The sequence below is a fragment of the Panicum virgatum genome, chromosome 6N (genome assembly GCF_016808335.1).
Source record: "Panicum virgatum strain AP13 chromosome 6N, P.virgatum_v5, whole genome shotgun sequence".
In the NCBI taxonomy this organism is placed as follows: domain Eukaryota; kingdom Viridiplantae; phylum Streptophyta; class Magnoliopsida; order Poales; family Poaceae; genus Panicum; species Panicum virgatum.
Window position 1 is genome coordinate 11,580,600 of NC_053150.1, and position 21,273 is coordinate 11,601,872.

Here is a 21,273-nt window from a genome sequence, read left to right on the forward strand (position 1 = left end):
ATTGTGTGTTAGACCATATTCGATCAAACTAGCAATCGAGTAGTTTTATAGTTGGCCATTTTCCGAGCCGATACTATGTATCTAGACATAGTATATATCTAGGTATATCACTGCCGGAATTGTCTCCTTTGCCGTAATATACTCAGCAAAGGCTTTGCCAGAGTGCTGCCGAAGGCATACGGCACTACACCTCGATTCTGACGGCAAAGAGCTCTTTGCTGAGTGCTTTTTTTTCAAGCACTCGGCAAAGAGTTTGCTGTGTATCAATTGACACTCGGCAAAGAAAATTTCAGCAAACAATTTTTAAAATAGCAAACAAAAAATATTTAATTCGGAGAGGACCCCATCGGCAAGTCGCGGTATTTTTCTCGTTAAATGACGGGCTACACGGCCGGCGGGTCACCATACCGTCACGTATCTATATTCTATTTTGGTTTCTCACATATTATACTAAATCGAATGTAAATTACTTGTTTGAAATCCTAAAAATATTCAAACTAAAAAGTTGTCAACTACAAAGTTTCATAAATTTTTGAGAACTACAATTTTTATTTTGGTAGTTTCTCCATTCAAGGTTGTTTACAAAATTTGAATTTCAAATTTGAGAAATTCAATCATAGTTTTGGTTGACAAGATGATTTCAAATAAAAAAGTTGTCAACTATAAAGTTTCATAAACTTTTCGAGATCTAAACTTTTCGAGATCTACAACTTCCATTTCTGTTGTTTCCCCATCCAAGGTACCAAAAAAAAAATCAAATTTCAAACTTTTGCAAATTCAAAATTAGTTTTCGTGGACAAGATGATTTCAAATAAAAAAGTTGTCAACTGCAAAGTTCCATAACTTATTGTGATCTACAACTTTTATTTTGGCTGTTTCTCCATCCGAGGTCATTTGAAAATTCAAACGTATTTTTCGTTAGCAAAATTAATTCAAATTAAAAAGTGTTCAACTATAAAGTTGTATAACTTTTGAAGATCTACAACTTTTATTTTGGTTATTTGTTCATCCGATATAGTGGTAGTAACATTGTTCACAAATTTTATGTATTTCTCTTCTACTTTCATGAAACTAATGAGACATGTAGATTTCGTGAACAATGTTACTATCACTTTGTCGAATGAAGAAATGACCAAAATAAAAGTTCTAGATCTTGAGAAGTTATGCAACTTTGTAGTTCAAAATATTTTCATTTTGAATTAATTTACTACTTCAAAATGTGCTTCGAAGTTAATATTTGCCGAGTGTTTTCGCGTAGCACTCGGCAAAGATGTTGTTTGCCGAGTGCCCGCATAAAAACACTCAGCAAACCTTGCCACACTCGGCAAACTACCATTTTCTGGTAGTGTATACTAAAATTATACATGTATCTGGATTTGCCAAAGCACGACCTACAATTTGAATGGAGGGAGGAGTTTCAGCCCTATGGATGGGAGTAGTAGGCCACTCCGAAGTAAATCATTAGCAACCTTGTTCCTTTCTGTTCGATGCCGACCGGATCTGACTCTAGAATGATTTTGCATGCACCTGTCATGCCGACCACATATAGTCTTAACTCCATGTTAATTTACCCCTTTGTGGTTTTGAAGCGCTATCCCGATAGGATGATGGTCTCCAATAATATCTTCAGAAAGAGTGGTCCTTTTCGTGTCTACCTTTATATACTGGCTTTGGAAAGAGTCCTTTTCTTGAGACCTAAATCTATAGTTTTCTAATCTACATGTACTATCACAGTAGTTATACCTAGCCCCATCAGCCCAGCGTTTGGTCTGACGGATGGCAGGAGCAACGTCACGTTCTAATCTACATGTACTATCACAGTAGTTATCCACACCAGTTTTCATTTTTTTTTTCCAGCAGTTGCGGCATGAGTCGGCGTCGACTGACTCCTTACATTTCTTTAAACGTGCATGAGCATGAGCATGTATTTCATTACGCGAAAGAAAGGTCCTTATTACTTCATGCTTATACTACTAGCAGATCAAGCAATGGCGTTGGGACATCAGTACGTCGGCCAGATATTATTTGCTTGTGATCGTACAAATTAACAACATGTCGGCATTGTGAGTTCGACGTCGACTCGATCGAGAGACGTATATATATAGATGGACGGCTCCTATTTTTTCAATTATTGTAAAATTTCTCTATATAGTAAGTCCAGGCGGACTGAGTCATCAGTGACAGCAGCTATGGTGTGGTTCCAACAACTGCGCTCGGTACTCGATCGGTGATCTGTGCTACGGGCCCGGCCGGGCGTTTTCAGAAATAAAAGAGGTAGGTGATCGATCCGGCCGCGTCAGGCTCAAATATAACCACCGGAGGAAACACTCCGTACGTCGAGTTGATCTCTTTCTCATCCATCTTCTTCGTCCTCATCCGATCCACATAGAGAAGAGAGATCGTTGGTTGAGCTCAAGCTTCAAGGTCCATGGAAATGGATCAGCAGCGCTCTACGCAGCGCTGGGAGCGACTGCGTCAAGCGGCGGAGAGCAAGGAGTTCTTGATAGAGAAAACTGATGATTCATGGGACCATCGGGTGGGGCATGATGCAGGTGACGACCTGCTTATGGAAAGAAGGGAGCCTCTGGTGAGGCGGTGGCGGCGGCTGAAGGCCGTGTCCATGGTAGTGTTCAGTGGCCGGCCGGCGGCGTACAAGATGGTAAGATATTTTGCACATCTTCTATTTTGCATATTGGTTTGCTCCATATATTTGAATCATCTGTTCACTGATTTCTTCCTTTTTACAACCTTTTTGGCTTGTTTCTTCCGAACTACTCCCTCCGTCCTGAAATATAAGTCATCCTGAAAGTGTTTTACTGTGTCTAGATTCATAGAATGTTCACTGAATCTGCACATACAGTTTGTCTAGATTCAGAGAATATTCAATGAATCTGTTAAAATGCAAAAATGACTTACATTTCAGGATAGAGGGAGTATTCTAATAATTGGATCTACTCACCTGGCCCATAGAATTTGCTTTCTTCATATTAATTTTTTTATTATAGCTTCCAACTTTGTTCCCCCAATATATAGTTTTGTTGCCCTTGAACAAGTTATTTCTATGCGAGTTTAATAGTTCTTGTGAATTGGGCTAGGTGTACACAAGTTTTGTTCCTCCCATATATAAAAAGTTTTGTCCACATGAGTTTTCAAATATGAATTTCGTGTCAATAGTATGATGTATTAATAAATTTATTTCAAAAAGTTCCTACTAGGTCAGATGTTTAAAATGTAAGCCACCATCATTTTGAATTTACCAATTAGTATAAAGGGACAGGATGGTCGGCAGGAAATTCCCACCTACTAATTGGAAATCGGTCCCCCAGTACAGTGGAATAGGTCCAGCAGGGAGTTGAATAAGTCAATTTTTGTATTATGGTTGGAAAATCCAATAGCTGTTGGTAGTTAATTGTATTTATTCTACCATATACCAATATATCTAATATATACATACAACAAATTGTACTGATAATTTAATTTATCTAAATCATTTTTGGGAAATTAGTATAACATCACTGAGGTACTGATCATGTAACCTTTTGGATTATTTAGGTGTCAAAATTATTTGATCAAGTCACTCACAAATTTGAACAGTTGTCGAATGCTTTGCTCTATGCCCCTGAATTTGCAGAAAAGCTTACATAAAAGAAAGCTAAGGAGAACATGCATTCAAATACTACAACATGTCATGCTTTACTGCTAGAAAAACCTTCATTTGTACCGGGCGGAACCCTCGGTTTGTACCGGGCGCCTGCCCGATACCGCCTGGGCGGTACTAAGTGGGCCGTCACTTAGTACCGGTCAGGCCGCTCGGTACTAAAGGCGCACTTTAGTACTGGTCGGTAACACCGACCGGTACTAAAGTGCATGCCACGCAGGCGCGGCAGGTGGAGCCATTTAGTGACGGTCGGTGTCTTTTTTTTCTTTTCTATTTTTTCATTTTTTAGGTTTCAACTAATTCGTATTTGTGTATGTACGTCTGCGTATTTGTATTCGTGTACGTCTGTATATTCGTATATATTTGTATCTAGCATACAATAGAATATATTTATTATAATTACATAAACTTGAAATATTATATGTACTTCTAATATATATATGTTAATAATAAACTCGGGATTCACAATATATTTACAAGTCGTCGTGCACATAAGTTTTGTCCGACAAATTTTTACAAGATACTAAATGTCCTTAGGCACCTCATCATCGCTGATGTCCTTATTCGGATCCGCTCGACCCACACTTATTTTAGGATCCGCATAAAATTCTCCATTTGGATTTATGACCTCATCTAGGAGGAATCCATGGATTGATTCTTGAATTGCTTTGATTCTTTCCGATTGGATGAGGTCATCCGCCATACTAGTAATCTGTCAAGTGCAAACACCAATATTTTGAATTAGTATCTAGATGAAACTAAATGCAAGTAATTGTTAGTAATATTGTTCTACGTACTTTGAAATCATGTTGTGACATCGAGTTGCGGCAGTAAAAATCCATCATGTACTCACATACGTAGTAGCCACATAGGTTGTTTTCTGGCTGCTGTCATAATCTATATATACATATATATACATATGGGTTATAAAATATTTATGTTGATTAAAGAAACGATAGTAGATGTGCAATATGTATTCATACCATCCAGTTAGTGTTGAATTCTAGCGGGGCTGGTGGTGACGAGATTCCTATATGTTTTTGGAGGAAGCGAGCCCATGCCCTTTCCATGATGTTTATGAGGTCTTAGTAATAATATGTTGGCTTCCTCAAGGAGTCGTACACCCGAACTCGGCATTTATCGATCTCGATAACAAGAAGGATCCAGTGGAACCTGTTTCATACACATATATGTATAAAAAATGTTGGAAATATATACACATATATAGTCAAGTCAAGAAAAAAGATAAAGAACTCACTCGAAGTTGTACGGTAACAGAATGTATTGACAAGTATACATATATAAAAACAACATTTGAAATAAATCTCTAATTAATTGAAATAAATCTCTATAACTCCTAATTATTTGACACCCTTCAGTTCCAGGAGAACACTCTTTTCAATATCCAGAAACCATCTAGAAGAAAAAAAAACTTTATTTTGGAAAATATATATGTCGGTAACCTTGACCCTGCGGTGATGACACTGCCTTTCGGGGGGACACGGTGTTGTACAAGTACGTCACCAATAGCCCAGTCGCAATACCAACATTTTCGGTTGATAGGAACACATCACTTGGCACAGGCAGCATGCTCGTTGATATGCTCTCAGTGCAACAACGGCCACGCTGACTGCGCCAAATGCTGTGTTCGGATTAACCGAAAATGCTGGTGTTGCGACCAATCTATTGGCAACGTCCTTATAGCGTATCGTGTATCCTCGAAATGTAGTGCCATCACCGTTGAATGCAGATTAACGATGTATACTTGTTTCAAAATAAAGATTTTTTAAGTTTCTAGATGGTTTCAATGTGAGCCTGAATACATACATCACTAGAGTGTCAAAATAATCCATTCATAATATAAAAAATTCTATTATACTTCTTTCAATAATTCATTCTATAAAAATTTACTTTCCATATATGGTCATATATACAAGTTAATCACATGAACTCTTTAAACTCATTCTAAAAATTTCCACTGTCCACATATACTCATCTCATTTAAAAAATTAAAAAATATACTACGGTCATTTCTAATATATAGAAAATGATTGAAAAATATCTCTATAAATTATCCAACTTCAACCTAGCCAATAAACCTACTACCACATTCAAGTCATCAATTTTATATATTTCAAATCATTGCATAAATGAAAGATATGCTCATTCTCACTATTTCTAAAAAACTCAAATTTCTCTAACTATGGAGCATAAAACGAAGCATGAAGATCATCAAAGAAGAGAGGATGAAGTTGCAAACCTTTGGCGCACTTAGATGAGTGCAAATATCACAAAAAAAGATCAAATGGCGGCACCACTCTAATATGAGAGAAGAACCGAGCTCGAGCTAGCTCTCTGGTGAAATGGGCGCTGGCTCGGCTCGGGGAGGAAGAAGCCTCGATTTATAGTAGGAGCATTAGTACTGGCTGGTGGCTCGAGCCGGTACTAAAGCTTCCCGTTTAGTACCGGCTGGAGCCACCAACCGGTACTAAGTTTCTTGGCGGCCATTTAGTACCGGCTGGTGGCTCCAGCCGGTACTAAATTGTCACTAGCCGTTGCAAGAGGATGTCGGGGGGCTTTCGGTGGCACACTTTAATACCGACTGGAGCCACCAGCCGGCACTAATCGGCTCCCATGGCCATTGTTTTTTTGGCCCGGTACTAAATTTGCATGTTAGTACTGGCCCAAACCGTGACCGGTACTAACGGCCGCGGACGAATGTGCGTTTTTCTAGTAGTGCTTCAAAGGTTTCTGTATTCGTACTTGGAGCATTCGCTAGTTTAACTACACGTTTTTGGCATTTAATAAGGGTATATATATATATGCATGTCACTGTTTGTAATGTAAGCGAGTGTGCATACATATATATGTATGAGTCTACATTTGTGTTTTGGTCGCAGCAAATAGAGCCTTCACATCAGCTCGTGGAGTCTCAAACTGATCATTTACTAGCGGCAGCTAAGGCAGATCCTGTGGTGAACCGTCCACAACCAACGACCACCGCTCGGGTTAGTTTCATGTCCAGTCGCTTCTTGATCAAACATACCCTGTATAGTTTTGATTTTTTTTCTCCCTGCGTTTTGTTGCAAACATTAAACCAATATATTTTTTCAATATGGAAAACCCACTTAGACATACCATGTCACATGCATGCCTCAAACATCAGCAACTGCATCTTACATCAAACAACTATAAATATAACCCATGAAAGCTTTATAAATTATATGTATTAGAATCAGAATTTCTGTACTGTGTAAATTTCCTCCTAGACCAGTTTTTCTTCTTGAACGGAGTAGGGAGGGTGGTGGAGGGAGGGAGGGCCATGTTGGCACCCTGCGGAAGATGGTGGCGGGCACGAGGGGTATGGAGACAGGGTGGGACAAGAGATCTGAGCTGTTGTCATAAATCCAAGGGTCAAAAATATCAAGAAACTCCTTCAGCTTTACTTCTAACTGTTAGAGCTGTATATTTGCACCTTCTGTTCACACATTCATTAGCTTTTTTCTAATATTGCCTCTAATCACCATTAATTGGAGAAAAAAGAAAATATTTATCTATCTAGCACGTTTATACCAAATTAAAATATTTTTAGATGTTAGGGTATCTATAGGCATCAATAATCCAACATGGTGTTAGAAGCGATGGCGAATAAACGATGAAGAACAAACAAGATCAAACCCAAAAGACACGAGGATTTAACATGGAAAACCCCTCCAAATGTGGAAGGAAAAAAATCATGGGCGTCAGCCAGCAAATCTTCACTATATCAAGTGTGTGTTTTTCACAATGCCAAACGGCGGCTTACAAGAGGATTAATCAACGAGGAGCAACCCCAAATAGGTATATAATGCAAACCACGGGGGGGTTCCCCCCTTACCCCATAGGCGTCTTTGGCACGGGCTGACCACAATGGGCCACGGGCCTCCGCTTCGCTCTGTCGGAAGTCGACCTTTTTCTTGTGCAACGAATTTGGATCACAACATAACAAATGGAACCCGATTATAACATTTGATATCGAAATGAATGCGTTAGTTCAATTATTCGAATGGCTTTGGGGTTTAGAATTTCATCTTAAATTGAAAAATGTAATTAATACATTGGTTAGCCTAAAAATATGTTTACAAGTTTGTTCACCAATGTTGTACAATTCACTATACCACAACCTAAAAATAGCATCAGATGTCAGTACGTAAAACTACAAGATTACCGTCAGTCAGTATATCGAGATTGCCCGATTGACTATCTGTCAGTATAAATATGTTCATTCAACGTTTGATGATTCATCGCTAAAACTCTATGCCGACCGATGATTTGTCGCTAAAACGACTTATAGCGACCACAATGCAGTCGCTATCTTGGGGCTGTGGTATAGTGATTGCAGCAATATAGTTTGGCCTATAAATTTAATGCCAATTAAATAAAGCTTTATAGAAAGAACATACACCGCAAGTCCAAAGTTTGGCAACTACTTAACTATAGTAGCTGATATGCGAGAACTTCACGATTGGAGGGGGACTTGTCGAATACACTTTGGTTGCAATGACACATTTCATCCATGGAACAACTTAATGGACATTATCGCAAGAAATGTACATTTAACTAAACTTTTGATGTGCCTTTTCATTGCAGGTACGAGCTTTGCAATCTCCACGACACACGGACACGGCTAAGTTAAGAAGCAATAATCCAGTACCGGAGGTTGTAATAATGGATGTTGCATCAAACCATCCACGATCAACGGAAACAGCTCAGGTTGGTTTCCTAACCGGCAACATTCTAAACTTCCTTATCCAGTGGATGAAAAGCCTCACACGGCTAGCTCTACTCTTGTTTTCCATGTGCTTTATCCGCAAATATTTGGGGTAGGTAGTTGGCTAATGACCATTTTGGGGCTGCGCTGTAGTGTAGATAACATTTTTGTTCACCAGTGTTGTACAACTGCAGCAATGTTGTTACTCCTAAAAATCTACGAACCTACTAAAGTTACAAATTAAATAGGGCTTTATAGGAAGAGCATGCGCGGAGAATCCAAACTTTAGCATCTTATTGACGATAGTTACTATGTTGGAAATTCATGCCTGGAGAGGGATTTGTCACGCACAATTATAGTTACTTTTCTTGCATGGAACAACTTAATGGACAACATCACAAATTTAAGTAGAAATTTGATGCCCCTTTTCATGGCAGGTACAGGCTTGGCTATCTCCGCGGCACGCTGCAAAATCTCCCAATAATTCAGTTCCTGAGGTTGTGATGGATGTTACATCAAACCTTCCAAGACCGACAGAAACATCTCAGGTTGGTTTCCCACTAACCTGCGACGTTCTTACTTCCTTACATCTCAGGTTGCAAATTTTTAACGTCATTCCTCAGCTAACCTTTTATTATCCTCTGGAATAATAAGCAGGTAGCTGCAGTCCATGTCCCCACAGTTGATAAGATGAAAAAGGAGCAACAGGGGCGTTGCCTCAAATACTCACAGAAGGCCCTTGGGTTTGCCATCTGCACGCTCATTGGATACGCAAGTGCTGTATCACTATCACCCAGCAGCAATGGTGGCAATGATGGCAACGAGGGCAAGAGGGACAACACGACCTTCAAGCTCGCCATTGCACCCTTCTTCGTTGCCATCTGCACCGACCTCTTCTCGTTAAAGACGAAGGCAAAGCAGGGCAATGTCTTGGTCTACCTCTCATCATTCCATCTGATGCTGATGATATACTTCATATTCATCTCATTCAACATGAACTACGCCTACGCCATTATCTTCCTTCCTCTAGTGGCTGGTGCCTCCCTCCTTCAACAAAAGATATGGCCTGAAGGGCATCGCCAAAGCACCGATGAAAAAGTTAGTAAAGACCTAGACAACATGTTTGACCTATCAGCTCTTATCCTCAACTGGAGCACCTTTATCAGCGCAATCATGGCCATATTCAGGGACTTGATTCCTGCTGCTGGGCAAAACCAATACATATCATTCAGCGCTGTAGGGCTCTTGTTCTTCCTCACTATCATTCTAGGGCTCTATCTGATGCTGATCACAACAGTGAGAACTGAGGCACTAAATCTCCGTGCGAAGTACCTCGATGTCCTGCTTATCTGCTTGCTCGTGAGCACTCTAATCACCGCCTTGATCATGTTTATTAACAAGAAATAGTTGTAAGCATCAAATTCTGGTGAGCCTCTTTATATCTATATATTATATTATTGTTCGGTCTCAACTATTGGTGTGATTACATTTCATGTTTTTATTGACAGTGGTGGAAGACGGATGCGAAAGTCTTATGCAGCCAGGTCTAGGTGTCTTGGAAACAAATTCCACTTGGTGTGCATAAATTGTACATGTACTCTAGCCATGAACATTTTGTTGGTGGCTTGCTACTGCATAATGATGTGTTGCAAACTTGCAACTCCCACTCATCTATTATGGAAAGAAATAGCCCCTGACCCCTTGGCTATATGACATAAATCGTTACAAAGAGTGATTGGCGCTAATGTGAAGTAATGCTCGCTAACCTGCTGCTGATGAAACTCATCTTATTCAATATATAGCCCTGAGGCCCTGGCCCCTTATTACCTGTTCGATATAAATCATTGCAAAGAAAACTATTGTGCTCTATATTTATTTACCAGTTTCTAGAGTGTATGTGGCAAAACCACCACCCAAACTAAACCATCTTAAGTGCGCTAAACTATCATCTTAATAGTTAATCAAGTCACCACGCACTTAAAATGGTGTAATCTGACAGTCTGTCGGGCAAATCCCGATAAAACAATGGGAAATCTCAATTGAAATGTACACTAGAATCTCACACGACGACGAGCGCAGATATTACAAGCATGACACAATTTTACAAAATAGTAACAATATTATGGTATTTACAAAACAACTTTCAAATTAGAAGCATTAAGAAGTAATGGCAGAGGAAAATAATCTAACCCGAGGAAAAATTTTAATAGAGAACAAATAAAACAAAATGATAACTACGAAGGCATGAGGACGTCACATCGAGCCGACCGATGTGAATTCTGGTTAGCTCCAACCAACAATATCTATATCTGAACAAGATCAACAACAAACCTTGAGTACATTGACACTCAGCAAGCCTTATCCGACTATGATATAAATTTAGCCGACTCCTAGTATGCAATGCTTTTGGATCTCTAGTTAATTTTGCTGAAAAGCTAATAATATTGGATCCTTACATTTCATATTTTAGCTCAAGTTTAATGTAACAAGTACCAACTAGATTTGCATAAACAGTTAGAGCAAGCATGGTATACCAGATTAATCCTCCAATAATATCATAAACATATATCATATCATCGCCATTCCATTCTCATTCCAATTCTTTACTATGATGTGACCAAGAGATCAAGGCCCTCGTATCCATAAGTAGTGAATCAATCGAATTTTATCCCTTGCAAAGTAAACCTAACAAACACGACATACACTTTCCCCATCAAGCCATGCATGGCACACGAACGCTAGCATTTGAACTGCCCCGCGACTCTCAAGTACTAGTCCCCACCGATACCTCCCAAGGTCAGCCATGAGTTGTAGACTAGCACATGAATAAGACAATAGCATCAAGCTCAATCTACTCTTGTGCACGAAGGTACATAGGTTTACCGATCTCGACTACCTCCTACTCCCGACGTATGGTTAGTAATGTTCAATCCTCGATCAGCATAGCCAACAACGGTTTGGACCTTAACTGACATAGGTGGAGGTTTAGTTCCAATCCACTTTATATCCTTAACCAAACTCATCTCTGCTTGGTCTCCATTTTTCTTTCCTCATTGATTCAATCTAAGTAACTATGCCATAAGTGTCATGGTTAATGCCCTTCTCTCTAGAAACCACATATAATAATAGTCTAATATGTTTGAAAATCCAATTACCTATTCACCTTCTTCGGGTCTATGTTCACAAGCTCCTGCAAGTTCTTGTCCTTCCTGATGATTGATTTTCTTATTAGCATTAGTGAAATGACCCTTGTGTTGTGACAGGGCTCCTGCTGCTAGCAACTGCCCTTAGAGATGATGGTGGCAGCAGTTGCAACAGCTTTGGCATAGAGTTGGAATTGTTGATGCCCATATACGAGCTTCCATGGTAAGGTGTTCTCCTGGTGATCCTGGTACCCTCAGACGACTTCATTGCAGTCCCCCAGCTCACGCCCTAGGCATTGGGGTTGTCCTGATCTAGGCATCTAGCTCATACTCTTCGCTCTTGATGAGAGGTATGAAGTCAGGATCATGGAGTTGTTGCTGAGAGGTATGAAGTCAGGATCATGGCATGTGGATGTGGCATCGATGGGACCCTGCTTTTTCACAGCAATAAAGGTGCTTTGTAGGCTTTGCCAGAAGTGCGGCGAGCTTGGAATTTGGGGATGGATGTGGGGCAAAGGTTATGAGAAACTGATGCTGGTGCTTGCACCCTGGGATCTGATGGTGGCTTGGGTGCCTTCATGGCTCCTCCGGTGATCAGATTAGGCACAGAGGAAACGGAGCTACCAAGGTCCATGGACTAGTCACCATTGTGACAGGGCATGGCCCTGCCCATGGCACTTACCATTATGTGCGTGCTTACCTCCTCCAGCGAAGGTATGCGCAAGCTCTCCGGTAGCAGGGCCAGCTCAGTACCTAATGTCGACTGTGGGAACCCGAAGTAGTTGTCACTGCTACTCCGTAGCGGTAGGCCAGAGCCAGACATCGGCGTGAAGGACATCTTGTTCTGCGGCCATGCTATTGACTGGTCGGCAAAGAAAGAGAAGGCGCCCTAGCTGGGGCACTCGGACAATCCCTTCTTAAGTGTCAGGTTGTAGCTGGCGTGGGGAGTTCATATCTTCCATTCCAATTATTCATAGGGTGAAGATCTTCTCTTATCTTCATGGCTACAAAGTCTTGGCATGACTTTAAGGTATCCTTTATCTTGACTGATGTGTCTAAAGGACCCCAATTGTATTATTACCAAACACATTCTTCTTCAGGTGCATACCATCTACCATTGATTGCATGGTGGACCTCAAGATCCGCCCAATACAACAAGTACTTTTATAAGATGGATTCTTTCCTGAATGGTACGCCATCGATAGGTGGCTTATCTCTGTTTCTCTTCTTCCCATCATTCGTCATCTTCCCATAAGTGACTTGGATAGTCCGAACCATATCGGAACCATAGCGCCCGTCTCGTTTTACTTGAGCAGAATGTAATTCAGCCATGCTATCAAACAAACTATAGAACTTCTTACTTTGGTACCTGTGTCCTTCCACCAAAAAGCATATGTACCCAAGGTAAACTACCTTTTGAGAACCTTCCAGGAAAGACGATATGATGCCATCCACGCACATAGTGCATCCCATCCTACCTTTAATCTGTCCTGATAGGACAAACAATGCCTGCTAATCATGGATGGTGATGAATATAATTGCTCTAAGATTAAAGGGCTGCCGTGCAAAGCCATCAATGATATCGATACCGTTCTTCCATAAAGTTTCCATCTCTTGCATCAGAGGCTCAAGAAAAACATCTATATCGATTCCGGGATGCATGGTGCCCTACATAAGTATGGATAGCGAAAGATACTCTCTTTTGGCACAACAATGTAGGCATGTTGTAATCATCAATATCATTGGCCATGTGCTATGGCACCATACGGATTCATTCCATTCGTACTCAATGCAAACCAAACATTTCTTGGGTCCTTTTCAAATTTCAGATAATACTTCTCATCAAAATTCTTCCACAGGCGAGCATTATCTAGATGTCGAAGCTTTCAACCCTTCTTGCACTTGTCTGAATCCCACCATCATATCAGTTCACCATCCTTTGGATTCGAGAAGAAATGCCTCAGGCGATTGAAAACTGGTGGGTACCACGTAACCATGGCAAGAACTTTGCTCTACTTCTTAGAAATGCCTAAATTAGCGTCCGCTGACTCAACAGACGAAATACTATTCCTTGCACCCTTCCTCTTCCTTTTATTCCCATCGACTGGACCTTGATTATCACCACCACAGTAACTGGCACTGTTTTGTATCGACATGCAAAACATACAGAGCATTTATCCAAGTCTTTGAAAGTATCCCCACAATACAAAATACAATGATTTGGACATGCATGAACTTTTTCCACATCCATCATGAATGGGCTAACAAGCTTCTTTGCTCGATATGTGTTGGCTGGCACTTTAGTTGGCTTTGGAAGCAACCAAGCCAAGATACACAACAAATCATTGGGTCCGTCACAATAATAGCCTTCAGAGTCAAAAAATTAAGAATAAAACAAAGCACGGTGTAGCGTTTCAGATATTCCTTTGACCGTTCGTATACATTATCCTCTGCTAATTTTTTTCACCATCCCAAAGTTTGCTAACCCCTTGGCACTACAAACCAATAGCTCTGCTTTAGTGTGACACAACAACTGACTCAGAAAATCACCATCGTCAAGTTCATCGTCACTATTGTCACCGTCGATGGGCCCCTCGTCGGCACCATCACCATGGACATCTTGTAGGTTTTAAACGGGCAATGTGTCCTTCATGTCTTCTCATTTCTTGTGTGGTCCGCATTAGTACATCCATATCCTATCCATCTCTGAATTTAGCAAATAATTTAAATGGATTAAAACAATCTCTTCGTTAATTTGGTGAATAAAAGATGAATAACTATATACTTTTACATAAGAGTAGATATTGAAAATGATATACATGCATATGTGTAAATATATACTTTTATTGTACGACTAAAGCTCAGAAAAAAACTATCATGCATATGTGTAAATATATACTTTTATATATGTGAGATATTGGAGAAAGTCAATTTAACATTTACTAACAAAAAAACAAAACAAAACCTATTATTGTACTACTAAATCTAGGAAAAAAACATATAATGTATTTGTATAAATATAGCAAAATAGATAAATTAAGTCCTTTTCTTGAAAGAAATGGCTCCTGAATGGCCATAAATATATACTTCTATATAGGCATAGATGTTGAAAAAAAGTCAATTTAACATGTCCTAATTGAAAAAAAAAATCAAAAGCCAACCTATTATTGTACCACTATAACTTGGGGAAAAAACAATCATGTACTTGTAGAAATATAGAAAAATAAGTAAATCAAATCTTTTACTCGAAGCAAATGGAGCTCTAAATGGCCATAAATATATACTTCTATATAGGCATAGATGTTGAAAAAAGTCAATTTAACATGTCCTAATTGAAAAAAAAATCAAAACCCAACCTATTATTGTACCACTAAATCTTGGGGAAAAAACAATCATGTACTTGTATAAATATAGAAAAATAAGTAAATCAAATCTTTTTCTCGAAGAAAATGGAGCTCTAATGGCCATAAATATATACTTCTATATAGGCATAGATGTTGAAAAAATCAATTTAACACGTCCTAATTAAGGAAATCAAAACCCAACCTATTATTGTACCATTAAGTATTTGGAAAAAAACAATCATGTATTTGTTTATAAATATATAGAAATAAATAAATCAAATCCTTTTCTCCAAGGAAATGGAGCCCTAAATTGCCATAGATATACACTACTATATATACGTAGATGTTGAAAAAAGTCAATTTATCAACATGTACTAAATAAAAAGAAATCAAAACTCAACCTATTATTTTACCACTAAATCTTGAAATAAAATTGTACCAGCATTTGTGTATACATGAACAAAATAAAAAATATTTTTATCGATGGAATCAGAGCTCCAAGTGGCCATAATATATGATATTGGAAAAGTCCATTTAACTTATACCAAAAAAAACTATCATACATTTGTGTGAATATAGAAAAAATAAATTCTTTCTCTCTCTACTCCATGGATCATATCTAGAAAATTATTTACTTTGGAATGAGGCTAAAACTTATAGATTGAGCTAAAATGATTTGATAATTAAGTTCTCCTATTAAAATAGCACAAATTTATCCAAAAATTTGAGACAAATGGTGCCTCAAATGGCAAATCCACGCTATGGAGATCTATATCTAACTAGAGGCCAAGAGAGCTCCATTTGAGGATTAAAACTATCCAAAAGTATAGAAAAGATATGAGATTAGCATCAACTTACCTACAACCTCCCAACTTGAAGAAAATCAAATTTAAAATCTTCCCTCGCCTTTTCACTTTTTTTTTAATTTTCGGGGTGCACCTCCCCGAAGCAAACAATGGCTTTTCAGGAGGAGCAAGAAGGGTGTCTGTTACTTTTGTCGGGCATTTTTAGGAGCGAGTGAGGGGGTGACCCGCCCCTGAAAATGCTTTTCCAAGGGTGGGTCGGTTGTATAGTAACCCTGCTCCTTTTGTACTAACGGGTTACATTTTGATCTTCTCCTAAAAAGATGATGATGTTGCTACAAATTATTTTTGTAGTAGTGGTACGGGGTGTTTTACCCGGTGACGAAGACACGCACTTCTAGTCTCGATTTTGTAGTACCCGTTGGAAAAATGATGCCTAAGACTCTTATCAATCGGTGTTGATCGGCCATTTTCTAGTAGCGAAGACCCGACGTGTGCGGATAATTAAATCCCAACCATGCATACACACAACTGCTCGGTCTATAGGAGAACAAGAATGTTAATGTATTTTGCCCAGTAAATTCCTCAAGGAGAAAACAAAGCTCCAGACAAGACATACCCTGCTGCTGCAACAGCTGGTAGATCAAGACATTTCTACACAACATTAAGCAGCAAACGATGGCAGCAATGGCAGACGTCATGGCTGTCGCGGGCTTGTTCACCATCAGATACCTTGCTGGGGTCGGAGCCGCGCCTATATAATTAACCAACAACGCAACACGCGTGTGGCCTACAAATCACAAAGCTCAACGGACATAGAGAGGATATAGGAGCAAGAGAGACGGGAGATCATCGATGGGCGGCATGAAGGCGTGGTGGCCGGAGCTGCTGGGCGCCCCGGCGACCCCGGCGGCGATGAGGATCAGCAAGGACAGGCCCGACGTCGCCGTCGAGGTGCTCCCGCCGGGCTCGCCCTTCGACCCCAGGTTCAACCCCAAGCGCGTCCGCCTCTTCATCAACGACAGCGGCATGGTCCAGTACGTTCCCATCGTCGGCTAGCCGGAGCTAGCCCGGCCTAGTAGCACCGTGCCAGCGGCGCCCAATGGGAAACCAAGTTGCCAATAATATACATCACGCTCGACTGTAGGTAGGTTGAATAATAATGGAATAAAATGATTTGATGCGTATATATGCCATGAGAGTTCAAGCTTCAAACTACTCTCACATAGGAGTAATAATTTGGAATATACCGTAGTATGTATGTAAATAATGCTCCTAGCTACCATTACCATATACTATGAGTCTGTTTGGTTGTTTCGCCAACCCCAACAAGGCCCCATTAGCCATCCAGCCGACATTTGGATGCCTGTTTAAACTAGCGGGGAGCTCCAGCCAGGCTCCGGGGGAACGCGAATGCATGAATCACGTTTCCGTGCTGCCACCCTTGGCTAAACAGGTGTGACACCGTTTTTTGACACATGTCAAAGAAGATGGTTTTTGTGAAGAGAAGGTGGCCGATTTGGAAAAAACCAAAAGATGCACAGTGTTGGAATCGGCCGATGGAGTCCGTCCGATGGACCAGAGGAATATGCCGTGAAGATACTGATTTGTCCGTTCTGGTGTTTGGCCGATGGATAGTTGCCGATGAAGTCAAGAAAGGAGGAGAGGATCCAGACTCTACGTGAATCTTGATGATTCGTTTGTAATATTTAAAGTAGTGTATTTTTATATAGTCTTTTCTTTTAAGTCAAGTAATGTTCGTCGTAATCGGCTAGGACTTGATAGCGCTAGGCTATAAATATGGGTTGTAAGAGACCGGGAAAACTTGATACACATCCAATACAACAAAATTTACAATTCCTTTGCACTTTTTCGGCGACTTCGCCTTTTCTCTTCTTTTTTCGACGAGTTCTTTCAAGTTGATCAAGGACGCCTCACATTCGAGCGACTTGATTTGCTGGTGAGTTTTTGTTTTACCGAGTATATTTGAGCTTTAACTACCAGGCGCATCGCTGTGGCTTCGTTCAAATCTATTCAAAAGTTATCGAGTTTATCTAGGCTTTGACTTCCGGGCGCATCGCTGTCATCTCATCTAGATTTATTCACCAATTATTGATATCGGCTAGATTTGTAGGTTTTCCTATGCTTTTTGGCCATTATCACATCTAAAAACATACTAAATCGGCTTTAGGTTTTGGAGTAACACTTTTGTTATCTCAAGAGCCGGTTTAGATCTGTTTTTAGCTTCACATCATCTAAGTTACACATTCGTAGCTTATATCTTGTCATACATACACGATCGGCTATTCAAAGCCGGTTTTGTCGTTTAGTGCATCGGCTGATCTTGCCGGTGCGCTCTTTACTACGCGCTTGCATTTAATATTTTTGTCGTCTATAGTATCGGCAAAGCTTACCGATACGCCCATCTGAGAGATATTCGGAATCCCAGCCGATATGCTCTCGAATTTGACTTTGTTTTCTCCCTTGTCAATTTCAGGTCAAATTGACTAGCACGCTTGGTTGACTTTCCATGACTCGGCGAACAATTGCCCTCGGAGTGTTGATTTTTGTGTCAACACATCTTTTGGCACGTCTGGTAGGACCAAAAGTTTCAACATGGTGGACATTACTGATAAATCTGCGGTCAGTGAAGAGAACCAGATTCCTGTTTCTGAAGACAAGCTCAAAGAAGAACAAAAAAAAGGAATATGAAGAGCTGGTGGAGAAATTTAATCTTCCATCCGGTGAGGTGATCAAGAAGTTTAATCTTCCATCCTTCCTGCCATTGACAGAGGCTCAATGTGAAAGCAAGATGATAGACGCAGTTGGCCAAGCTATGGCACAAGCCTTCATCAAAAGTACAACAGTCATGGGCAACACGGTGCACAATGCAGTGGTCAAGACTTTTGCTGAAGACACGTTACCAGGGTGCATGGGTCCTTGCTATATACAACCAGATCAGATGCAATATACTCCCTTGGAGGTGTCTATGGCAGCAGCCCTGTCGGCTCAAGATAGCCAGGCAGGAACAAGCAACAATCAAACTCCACCCAGATGACTACTGCAGCATCGGCGAGTACAGCAGATCCTATCTACTCAACCATGCCGCCGATTGCTACAACTGTGCAAGATGGATCTGCGTTCGTATTTCCTAAAGGATGGAATCCTGCTACTGGGTATGGTATGCATCCGGATTTCTTTTCTACGCCACCCAAGATGCAGTTTAATGCGTCGGCTTCTCAGCCGATAGCCTCTCAGCCTGATCCATCGGTCGTTCAGCTGATGGGTGCACAGCAAGATGCATCGGCAACACAACTAAATGCACAAGGCGCATGGAGTCCACAACAGATGGCACAAGCTAATGCATCGGCGCCGTCGCCGATGACCCCACAGCAGCGTCTTACTATTCTGCTCCAACCCCAGTCTCCTTCAGAAGTGTTATTGTAGCAATCTCCGCATCAGAAGGGAGTCAACTATGTATTTCATAATCAAGCAACAGGACAGATACGGTGTGTCAATGTGTCGTACATGGATATTATTGGTCAACAATTGGCTAACCCATCAGCTACACAACCGACGATGACTCAGCAGATACCCAATCAGATGTCCCAGCAAGCACAACAGATGCAATCGGCTCAACGGCCGATGAATCATGTAGCTTAGCAACTTGCAATGATGACCAACGCAGCGAGCGTGGCTTCTCTCCAACAGATGCCAAATGTTGAAACACAAGTTGATTGGAGCACGAAGATAGCTGAAGTGATCAGGGAACAGTTTGGCTTAAGGCCAAAGCAACAATCTGTTATGTACAAGGCTCACTATCCTCCGGCATACAATCAGATTCCTCTCCCCCACAAGTACAAGATGCCTGACTTCACGAAGTTCTCAGGGCAGGGAGAAGTTTCTACGATGGAGCACGTTAACAGGTTCCTTCTACAGTTGGGAGAAGCGGGCAACTATGATGCACTCAAAGTCTGTTTGTTCTCTTTGTCTTTGTCTAGATCGGCTTTTGCTTGGTTCACTACTTTGCCAGCAAATTCCATGTTACATTGGGCCGATCTGGAGAGACAATTTCATCAATTTTTCTACTCAGGGGTTACTGAATTGAAGTTGACCTATTTGACTGGTTTAAGGCAATGAAACGATGAATCAGTTGTTGTTTTTATCCAAAGGTTCAGAGATGTCAAGAACCGATGTTACAGTTTGGTTCTGTCCGATCAGCAGTTGGCCGATGCAGCATTTAATGGGCTTTTACCACACATTAAAGATAAATATGCATCGCAGGAGTTTGAAAGTATTAGCCAGATCACGAGTCGGATGACAGGAGAGACTCGATCCTACGAGTCCAAGAAGCCTTTCAGAAGAAGATCAACTATGTGGAATATTCTACCAATGATGAGTCTGAAGAGGAGCAAGAAACGGTTGCATCAATGATTTTATATGTGGAGACTGTAGCAACAAATTGGGGAGGATTCGCAAAAGTTGACACATATGTTGTTTACAAATCGGAGCATCTCCGATCTCCGAAAAAGTTCCATAGAGTTGTAAGGAACTTGTTAAGATTTGGAGTTCATTTACCTTCGCACTTGGGAAAGTGACCATTCCTAGGATCCTAGGAAAGGACTTTGCTGAGTGCCAAGGCAAAAGCACATGGCAAATATGTCGACTTTGCTGAGTACAGAAGCCTAGGTACTCGGCAAAGTCCCCATCTTTGCCATGTGCCAGCTGTACGACACACGAAAAAGTAGGGGACTTTGCCGAGTGCCTTTCCGTTTGGCACTCAGCAAAGTCCCTGTTACCGGAAGTTTGGCAGCCCCCTTACTTTATTATCCGTGTGCTCCAGCTTTTACCAATATAGCGACCGATGATCCATGTATTAACACATAAATGCAGATGAATGATCGGTTTATAAAAATGGATTCACCGACTAATCGATCATCGGTCTACTAGGCACCTTGCATACTAATCGATCATCGGTCTACTAGGCACCTTGCATTGTTGCCTGATTTAAGTTCTGATAGGATCTGTGCAATGTTTGTGTTTCTAACCCTAGTACAGAAATGATCTTTGACATTAGTCCCGGCTGCTGTTGGGCCCGGGACTAATAAAGAATTTAGTCCTGGGTCCAATGGCTAGCTAGGCAGCCAGATGGGGCAAGGACATTTAGTCCCGGTCCATGGGTGGCTTCAACTGGGACTAAAAGTCCAAACCTTTAGCCCCGAATGGTAACACCGACCCAGACTAAAGGTGACCCTTTAGTCCCTCCACGAATTAGTTCGAAAGGATAGCATCCCTATTAGAGTCACTTGTGCTTTGTAGGTGGGATGGTAAGGAACACATTGTTATGTTTAGAGGGTGGATCTCTACCTAATCAGTCCAGGGAGGATATATCTAGCATGTGGTCAAAGGGATACTAGTCTGGTAAGTCATTAGATCAATCCTAACCTGAACATTCACCATCATGAAGTATTTTATTTTGTATAGAATAACATAAAACCCGATTCAGGTTTGAAACAAATTTAAAAGAAATCTAGCCACTACCAATCCTTCAACATTTCTGGAAACCATACTGAAT

The 21,273-nt window shown here is 40.7% G+C and overlaps 1 protein-coding gene across 4 annotated transcripts; it reads left to right on the forward strand.

The window, feature by feature from the left end:
* The first annotated feature begins 2,160 nt into the window (after positions 1-2,160).
* On the forward strand, positions 2,161-10,153 carry LOC120679474. Of its 4 annotated transcripts, XM_039961072.1 has the most exons (7): positions 2,161-2,274; positions 2,390-2,659; positions 6,559-6,666; positions 8,288-8,410; positions 8,846-8,956; positions 9,063-9,834; positions 9,917-10,153. In XM_039961072.1, exons 2-6 carry the CDS (start codon positions 2,429-2,431, stop codon positions 9,813-9,815), a joined length of 1,326 nt encoding a protein of 441 aa, XP_039817006.1. In that variant the 5' UTR covers positions 2,161-2,274; positions 2,390-2,428; the 3' UTR covers positions 9,816-9,834; positions 9,917-10,153. The 4 variants fall into 4 exon arrangements, with proteins under 4 accessions (XP_039817006.1, XP_039817008.1, XP_039817004.1 ...); XM_039961070.1 differs by lacking the exon at positions 2,161-2,274 and having other exon boundaries at positions 2,292-2,659; XM_039961073.1 differs by lacking the exon at positions 2,161-2,274 and having other exon boundaries at positions 2,294-2,659; positions 9,066-9,834.
* The last annotated feature ends 11,120 nt before the right edge of the window (positions 10,154-21,273 follow it).